Source organism: Pipistrellus kuhlii, unplaced genomic scaffold (genome assembly GCF_014108245.1).
Source record: "Pipistrellus kuhlii isolate mPipKuh1 unplaced genomic scaffold, mPipKuh1.p scaffold_m20_p_43, whole genome shotgun sequence".
Classification (NCBI taxonomy): Eukaryota; Metazoa; Chordata; class Mammalia; order Chiroptera; family Vespertilionidae; genus Pipistrellus; species Pipistrellus kuhlii.
The window spans coordinates 612911-621943 of record NW_023425544.1 but is presented as its reverse complement, the minus strand read 5'-3'; the positions used below and the strand labels follow the sequence as shown (position 1 = coordinate 621943).

General features: G+C 46.9%; 1 protein-coding gene across 2 annotated transcripts; it reads left to right on the top strand.

Moving 5' to 3' along the window:
* The first annotated feature begins 1682 nt into the window (after window positions 1-1682).
* Window positions 1683-8661, top strand: PDCL (phosducin like). Of its 2 annotated transcripts, none has more exons than XM_036411901.2 (4): window positions 1683-1819; window positions 3437-3607; window positions 4398-4579; window positions 6937-8661. In XM_036411901.2, the coding sequence occupies exons 2-4, from the start codon at window positions 3442-3444 to the stop codon at window positions 7486-7488; spliced, it is 900 nt and encodes a 299-aa protein (XP_036267794.1). In that variant the 5' UTR covers window positions 1683-1819; window positions 3437-3441; the 3' UTR covers window positions 7489-8661. The 2 variants fall into 2 exon arrangements, with proteins under 2 accessions (XP_036267794.1, XP_036267795.1); XM_036411902.2 differs by having other exon boundaries at window positions 1692-1833.
* Window positions 8662-9033: the final 372 nt, after the last annotated feature.

Below are 9033 nucleotides of genomic sequence, written 5' to 3'. Positions count from 1 at the left end.
AATCATTGCTGAGCCAGACGGAGGCTGCAAGGTTATCAAGGGCCACATGTACTGGACCCACATGGTTGAGGGAAATCTCCATTGGATGTCCTCACAACATACTACTGACCACTGCCCCTCCAATGCCGTCTACTGAGAAAGCTTATTGTGCTCATTGAAAAGCACACATGCTTAATGGAATTCTGTTCATTACTGCAAAGCAAGAAAGGTAACTTGGGAGCGGAGAGGCAATGAATTGTTTATCGAGACAGGAGCCATTAGAAAGATCCCTTTGGCAGGAGTGCGAGTTGAAGCTGGAGGCAGACCAGCAGGGAGGCCATGCTAGATAGAGGCTATAACCCTCTATCTACTAAAGAAATTCAATTCATTATGAAAACCTTCCCACAAAGCAAACCCTGGACCCAGATGGTGTCACAGGTGAATTCTGTTAAACATTTAAAGAAAAACACCAATTTACAAAAACTTTCAGAAAATAGAGGCGGGAACTCCCTAACTGGTTGTATTGGATCAATATAACCTTGGTATCAAAATGAGACAAAGACAATACTAAAAAAAAATGCAAAATTACAGATCAATATTTTTTGGAACAGAATAGATAATACTTTGAGATGATTAAAAATCACACAAATGGCCCTGGCCAGTGTGGCTCAGTTGCTTGGGCACTGTCCTGTAAATCAAAAGGTTGCCAGTTTGACTCCTAGTCAGGGCACATGCCTGGGTTGTGGGCTCAGTCTCTGATAGAGGGCATGCAGGAGGCAGACAATGTTTTGCTCTCACATCAATGTTTCTCTCTCCCTCTAAAAATATATTTTTAAAAGTTATACTAAAATTATATTGTTATATAAAAGTCTCGCTTCCACTCCTGATTCTCATCTGTCCTTCAGAAGAAACTTTTTTAAAGATTTCATACACATATATATTTTTTACAGTGATTTTCTTTATGCATATATAAGCAAAAATTTGTTCATGTGTTTTTATGCAGAAGACAGGAAACATACATAATATTCTTCACCTTGCTTTTTTAAAAAGTAATATATTCATGCAAGTATGTCTATATGATAAACTCCCAGGATGGAATTGCTAGCTAAAGGTATACCTTGAGGGGGATGCTCAAGTACAAGTCTCTCTTTTTTAGGGGGGAGATGGAGCTTGTTTAAATATTCAAGAGCTATGTGTTTTTGGGCAAAAAGTACTTAATGTCTCTGATTCTGTAATAATAGACGTGATGTGCTTAAGAACAATAAAAAATATGCCAGTATATGCCCTGCCTGGGTGGCTCAATTTGTTGGGAGTGCCCTCCTGTACAATTCCCGTCAGGGCACATACCTAGGCTGCAGTTCATCCTATCTGGGCGCGTATGGGAGGCAACCAATGGATGTTTTTTCTCTCTCAAATAAATAAAAACACATCCTCGGGTTTGAATAAGGTCTATTAAGATACGTATTTGGAATAGTTCGAAAATGTCAAAGGTAACAAAATAAATGTTTTTCTTGTTCAAGGCTGGGCATATATAATGCAGCTTTTCGTTGTATTTAAAACAAAGAAAACGAAAGCGTATTACTGTTGTCGAGGTGTTTTGTCCCAGAGTCAGACCCGTAGCCCCGCCCTCGGCCCGAGAGAGGCTTCCTCTGATTGGGCTGCGTGATTCTGCCCTGACACCGGAAGGCCGGCCCCATTGGTCAGCGCAGTCCGGGCACCGGCGGCTTTTCTCTCGGTGCTCGAGGTGCTGACCCGCTTCTCTCCCCTCCGACTGGGCGCTCCCGATCTTCCGAAGTGTCCGGAGCCGCCAGCCCGAAGGGGTCCGGACCCAGCTAGGCCGATAACTGCGCTGAGGTCAACGGGGAAGGAACGGGTGGAACACGGGTGGTGGGCTCGCCGGCGTGGCCCGCGGTCCCTGCGACCCCCGTGGTCTCCGCGATCTCCCTGCCCCGCCTCCTCCGCCGGCCCCACCTCCCTCGGACTCCCACGAAGGCTCCGCTGGCCCCTCCGCGAGCCCCTCCACCGCCTGCCCTCCCGCAAACCCTTCTGCGGTCCGCCCTGTGCTCCACCCGCCTGTGGCCCCGCCCTCCCGGCGCTCCCTCCAGCAGCCCCGCCGCCTCCGTGGACCCCTCCACGGGCCGCGTCCTCACCCAGCGCTCCACCGCCCAGTGGCTCTCTGCCCGCGGGGCACCACCTGGGCCCCTCCACGTCTCTTATGCTTGGTTCTGTCCCTCCTCTTAGCACCTGCTTCTTTCTCTCAATTAACCCTGCCTCCCCTCTTCCTGCTGGGGTCCCCAGGTCCCCCCACCCATCCAGTCTGTCTCTGTTTGGGCTTAGCCAAATGGTGCAGAGGCCTGCTGCTGGGCGATAGAGATCCCTGCTTTCTAGAGCTCGCTGTCCCGTGGGCAAGTCACTTTGTAAGGGAGTGCAACGGGATCGGGGAATGGAGGAAACAGTATTGCTAAGCTTCATGGAGAATGCTACAGTTTTCACCCTCCCTGCTGGATCTGCTAGCAGGATTGCCAGGGGCTAAGCTGTGCCTTTCTCTCAAAATGTCCCAGGCTTCTTCTGATGCAGAATATTGGCTCCACTTGTTGTCCTTTAAAAGCTTAGAAAGAAGTAAAATTTTATCATGGGCCCTTCTTTTAGCCAGAGTTGGTAGGGCTTCAGACCTCATCCATTTAAGCCTTCCGTGTGCTGCCTGGGCTGAAGGCAGCAGACTGGCAAGTGATGGACTTAGCGACTCAGCATCAACCGGTTGATCCTTTTTGAGATCTTCCTGAGGATGCTTACCCAGTATTTCAATTACCCAGCAGTCTTAGTTGATAGGAAAACCTATACCTAACTCTGTAGATAAAACCTCCAGTCAGTGGGTAGGCTTCAAGCCACTGCACCTACTAAGTACTAGTGTCCCTTATTCAGAAGATTGTGGCTGCCACCTTCCGTTTTTTGTAGTCAGGCCTCCCTGGGCCCCTGAACCCAGCTCCACCATTTGCTGTGAAGTTTGACAAAGAAACTTCCCTTATCTGAGCCTCCGTTTTACCTTCTACACAAACAGATGGTTAACCCTCTTACACAGAGTCGTGATATGGATTTGTTGAGATCCTGCTGATGAAAAAAAATAAGTTGCTTTTAGGGTCCTCTAAACCACATGTGTCAAATACAAGGCCCGCGGGCCAAATCCGTCCCGCCAGGCCTTGCAATGTGGCCCGCACCACGCTGTCATCACTGCACTCCGCTGCGTTTCCATCATAATGACAGTTTATGACTGTTCAGTAAACCATTCGGCCCGCGATTTAGGCTGGATTTTAGATTTTGGCCCCTTCTCTGATTGAGTTCGACACCCCTACTCTAAACAGTGGGATCTCAGCACAAGTGAGCTCCTCCTGCTCTTCAGATTCAAGTCCGCCTGGTTCAAGCCAGCAAAGAGCCTGACATGTTTGCTCCTCTCTCCCAGGCACCATGACCACCCTGGACGATAAGCTGCTGGGGGAGAAGCTGCAGTACTATTACAGCAGCAGTGAGGATGAGGACGACCACAAGGACAAGGACAGGGGCAGCGGTGCCCCGGCCGGCAGTCCGCTGCCTGCAAATGCTAAGGCAGGCGAAGGCTTCTCCATTAACACAGGTACTGGAAATCCCTGAGCTCTGGGAACAGGTTTAAAAATGTCAGGTAAATATGTATCAGTTGGAAGTCTCCTAATGAAATCCCTCTCATTCCAGCCCCACTTCCAGAGATTTGATGTTGTCATTTCACTGCGCATACTTCTAGCCATGTTAAAGCACAATACAAACATGTATGCATAGCACCACGGCAGTGAACACAGACTGGCCTGGGTTTGAGTCCTTCTCAAATTAGTATTTGTTTGATAACACGTACATCATAGGTATGAGTACATTGGTAGTATAAATTCCTAAAAATGGCATATTGACTTTTTTTTTTTTTTTTTTTTCCATTTTAGTTCCAAATTGCTGTCACGTTGAAGTGGCACTATTTTATATTTTAGCCAGGAGGACAGTGTTTCTCCATATACCTGCCCTCCTGCTTTGTCCCCACACTTTTGTTAAAAAATATATTTTATTGAGTTTTTTTTTTTGTTTTGTTTTTTTTTTTTTACAAAGAGGAAGGGAGAGAGAGAGTTAGAAACATCGATGAGAGAGAAACATCGATCAGCTGCCTCTTGGACACCTCCTACTGGAGATGTGCCTGCAATCAGGGTACATGCCCTTGACCGGAATCGAACCTGGGACCTTTGAGTCCATAGGCCAACATTCTATCCACTAAGCCAAACCTGGATTCCGCTGCCCTCTGTGAGCATTGCTGTGGAGTCGATGGAGGGAGCTTTAGACCGGTGTGAGCTGGTCTATAACTCCTTGCCCATTCTTCTTGGTTACCTCCGCGTTCACCCCTAACTCAGGTCCCAAAGGTGTGATCAATGACTGGCGCCGCTTCAAACAGTTGGAGACAGAGCAAAGGGAGGAGGATTGTCGGGAGGTGGAAAAGCTGATCAAGAAGCTGTCACTGACCTGCAGGTCCCAGCTGGATGAAGAGAAGGAGCAACAGAAACAGAAGGACCTCCAGGAGAAGATCAGTGGGAAGGTAATGCCTAGAACCCTGGCTCTTCTCTGGAGCTGCCCTGGGGTTAATGATTCAGGAGGTGTGGGGTGTTTGATGTGGCCTCCAGGGAGCTGTCATGCTGGGGAACATATAGCGTCATGTCATAACTCAGACACACATGGGCATGAATCTGAGCTCAACCACTAGTGATTGTGGGGATGTCTCTTCCATTTTGAGTCTGGCTTTTCACTGATGAAATGAGGTCCGTAGCCCTGCCCCACGGAGCCGTGTGGGTATGCTCTCCATCACAGTGCCTGGTCCATTGAAAGTGCTCAGTAAATGTGAGTTTCCTGTCCTTAATTGGGCCTTCGGAAATAATCCTCTGAGGTTGGTGGTATTATCCCCATTTATTGGATGATGAAACCAGTGCTTAGAGATGAGAGGGGACTGGCTCAGGGTCCTGCAACTAGCAAAAGCTAATAGGAAGTAGGATTCTAAGCCAGATTTTCTTGCTCTTTTCATGGTGTTTCTCTGTTTCACTGGAAGCCAGTGAGGCAATACAATAGAAGAAATATGGAATGAGGGCACTGACTCTCTGTATTCCCAGTATCGAAAGGCCTCTCTATGTCATCCCATGCCCTCCGACCACAGATGAATGCCTAGGAGTGTCTGGATCATTTGGCTATGACCCAAAGCAGCTCATGGCTGGGCATACCAGCCAGGATCAGGAAAAGCCGTTAAGAGTTTTAAGTGAGGAGCCATTCACCTGGCCAGAAGGATGATGTCAGGGCATTAGACTCAAACAAAGACCCTAACGGGTAGTGGAGAGCTCTGAGGTGGGATGAAGATTGGGAATGTAAGCAAAACAGTGAATTCAGAACGGGGCTGGCTACGGTGCAGTAACATCTGTTCTTATCGAGTGTGGTTCCTCAGCCTCCACCCTCTAATCTGTGCCAGGTTAGGCAGAGCTAGGCCTTGTCTTACTGCACTAGAGCAGGAGAAGCAAGACACTTGAATAACTTCAGCTGGCTGCAGGGCGGTGTGCCCACTGCTCACCGTGCTTCCATACTGAGGCAGCGACGTGTCACATGATCACACAACACAAGTCTGAGAGATGCTGTCCCTGCTCTGCTGAGTTATGTGAGGTACAACAGAACTGGACATTGCCTGGATGCCAGAAATAGGGGAGAGGCAAAGCAAAATATGGACATGATGGATCATTTTATAAAAAACATTTAAAAACACAAAGCGTTTATGATATAACTAGAGGCCCTGTGCACGGGTTCGGACACCGGTGGGGTCCCTTGGCCTGGCCTGTGGGGATCGGGCTGAAACTGGCCTTCCGACATCCCCCGAGGCGTCCTGGATTGTGAGAGGGCACAGGCCAGGCCTCTAGTATGTACGTAAGATCTTTGGTTAATTTTTCCCCGCCCTCCCCTCTCCCCCTTCCTTCTGAGACTCATCAGTCTGTTCTATGTTCCCATGCTTGTGGTGTCTGCTCCTGTATTGAGCATCTGACCCTTGGTGATCAGTGTGCATCATAACTACTGGATGGCCAGTCGAATGGTTGGCTGGTCGCTTAGGCTTTTAGATAGATAGATAGATAGATAGATAGATAGATAGATAGATAATGCTAACTGGCAAAAGCAGGTCATAGCTTAATTTTGACCCCCACAACTGCTATTATAAAAACAAGCCATTCAGCATATGACTGTGTACTGTGTGTATGGGATGTGCATGTATGTGCAGGGTTAGGATTATGGTGTTCTTTTTAAAGTTCCTAATGTCCTGTTGTCTTTTCAACAAAAACAAAACCATGAATAAAATAATCTATTGTCATGAATAAAATAATCTATTGGCAAAGCTAGTGAAGTGATATTATCTGATGCTGCCTATTTGGATTTGAGAAGCAATATTAATACAGTGGTTAAAAGCCTGAGTTTTAAAATAATCTAGTTTGATTCCTAACTTTACACTTATTAGCTACGTGAATTGTGCAAATGATCTCAAGTCTTGGAACCCCATTTCTAAAGTGGGGGAAATAGGTGGAGGGGAGGGGGAAGGTAGGGAGAGATTAACTGGGGAACTTACATGCATATATGCATAGCCCATGAACACAGACAATAGTGTGGTGAAGGCCTGCGGGAGAGAGATGGGATGTAGGGGAGTCAATGGGGGGGGGGAGGGGGGAGACATCTGTAATACTTTCAACAATAAAGATATATTTAAAGAAACTCAACATAACAAAAAGTGGGGGAAACATAAGAATTCAGGGAAGTGTCACACACAGCGCTGAGCTCAGTGCCTGCTTCTGGCGTCATAAGCACATGGTACACGTGCACTGTTGTTACGGGTGTTGGGTTTGTGTTTCGGATGCTCACTTGCTGGTTCTCCTGCAGATAACTCTGAAGGAGATGGCCATGATGAATGGGGACCTGGACGACGAAGAGTTTCTGCAGCAGTACCGGAAGCAGAGGATGGAAGAGATGCAGCGGCGGCTCCATAAGGGGCCCCAGTTCCGGCAGGTGTTTGAGATCCCCAGCGGAGAAAGGTTCGTAGACATGATTGACAAGGAACGGAAAAGCACCCTCATCATAGTCCACATCTACGAGGATGGCATTCCGGGAACCGACGCCATGCACGGCTGCATGATCTGCCTCGCCTCGGAGTACCCCGCTGTCAAGTTCTGCCGGGTGAAGAGCTCGGTGCTCGGGGCCAGCCGCCGGTTCACCAGGAACGCCCTTCCTACTCTGCTGATCTACAAGGGGGGCGATTTGGTGGGCAATTTTGTTCGCGTCACTGACCAGCTGGGCGAAGATTTCTTCGCTGTGGACCTCGAAGCCTTCCTGCAGGAATGTGGATTGCTCCCCGTGAAGGAAGTCGTGGAGCGGACGTCTGTGCGTAACTCTGCCGCCTGCCACAGCGAGGACAGCGATCTGGAAATAGACTGAACTGACTCTGGTGGCGTAGATCTCTCATCGTTTGGGCTGGAAGATACCCCTCTCTGTGCTTATCTTTATTCCTTCCCGTGTCTTCTGGCTCTGCAGCTATTCTTTGTAGTCCCTTTGATTATATGTAACGTCAAGAATGTGTGGCTCGCCATAAAGCGACTTAAAATTGTGTAACAGGGAAGCGGGCTTTCAAACTGTTTACTCCAGATTCTCCAGCACGACATCCTTGTTGCCTCCACTCACTGTTCCCATGGCAACCTAAAGACTGTGTCCTGGAAACTGTCTTCAGATGATCTCAGAGGCCCGGCCAGGGCTGGGAGTCTAATTCTACGGTGTGTTACTTGTAAATAGTACATTTCCTTCATCAAATGATTGTAAATCATATTTTAATTGTAAGCAGACCCATAGTCCAAGAAGGCGGTTAAATATCCCCCCTGAGATCCTGTTCTCTATCGGGGACTTACTTTGAGGTTCTAGATGATGTGCACTTGCCCCATTAAGAAAGAGGGTGACCTTTGCTGCTGGGCCCCATGTGCCACCCAAGCACAATGTCTAAAGGAGGAGGAAGGACCCATGCTGACCGCCCGGGAAGCCCAGTTTGACTTACCGATGAGAGCTGGGTGGAGCTAGAAAGCCTTTTTAGAGGAGGATCTTTCAATAACGTACTCATCTCTTTCTCTCTTATTTAATAAATTAATTTTCTGTTTAATGTAGATTAAAAAAAAACGCAAAACTTTCCTCCCAGGGTGTTTTCTTTGTAGGCATTCTGTTTGTTGTTAAGACAATGGGATCATTCTGCACATACTGTTTATAGTATGGTCAGCCAATATAGCAAACCGTTTTTTCGTGTTATTAATTACTCTTCTACAGCATTTTGTAAATGGCTGTTGGTATTCCATCGTATGGATGTGCTGTAGTTTGCTTGTTGGTTGTCGCTTAAAAAAGAAAAAACAGCACAGAAATTTTTTTTGCAAATCCTGCTGTCACTCACTAGCAGATGTTCATTGTAGAAAATGTTATAAAAAAGATTAAGTTAAAAAGTTTTTAAAAGCCTTATAATTGCACCAACCAAAAATAATCCCTGATGTCATTTTACAGGTATCTCTTTAGTCTTCTTTCTCTGTATTTATAATAGTGATTGTCACATGTTTCTTCCTCTTATTTTTTGCATTTTAGGGTCAGGGAAATGTAATCTGGAATTAAATATTAGCTTTAAAACTCTCAGTTTCACTTTGCCTGGCCATTTAGGAATTCAACTATATGATGGGTCCTGAAAATATCTGTTGTAGTTAATCAACAAAAAGAAAGTGCTTGGACCCTAACCAGTTTGGCTCAGTGGATAAGAGCGTCAGCTTACAGACTGAAAGGTCCCAGGTTCAATTGTGGTCAAGGGCATGTATATACTTTGGTTGCAGGCACATCCCCAGTAGGAGGTGTGCAGGAGGCAGCTGATCGATGTTTCTCATCGATGTTTCTAATTCTCTATCCCTCTCCCTTCTTCTCTGTAAAAAATCAATAAAATATATTTAAAAAAAGAAAGAAAGA

Coding starts and splice junctions, on each gene's coding strand:
- PDCL (XM_036411901.2), top strand. CDS start 3,442: ATGACCACCCTGGACGATAAGCTGCTGGGGGAGAAGCTGCAGTACTAT. Junction 3,608..4,397: donor AGGCTTCTCCATTAACACAG/GTACTGGAAATC, acceptor CCCCTAACTCAG/GTCCCAAAGGTGTGATCAAT. Junction 4,580..6,936: donor AGGAGAAGATCAGTGGGAAG/GTAATGCCTAGA, acceptor GTTCTCCTGCAG/ATAACTCTGAAGGAGATGGC.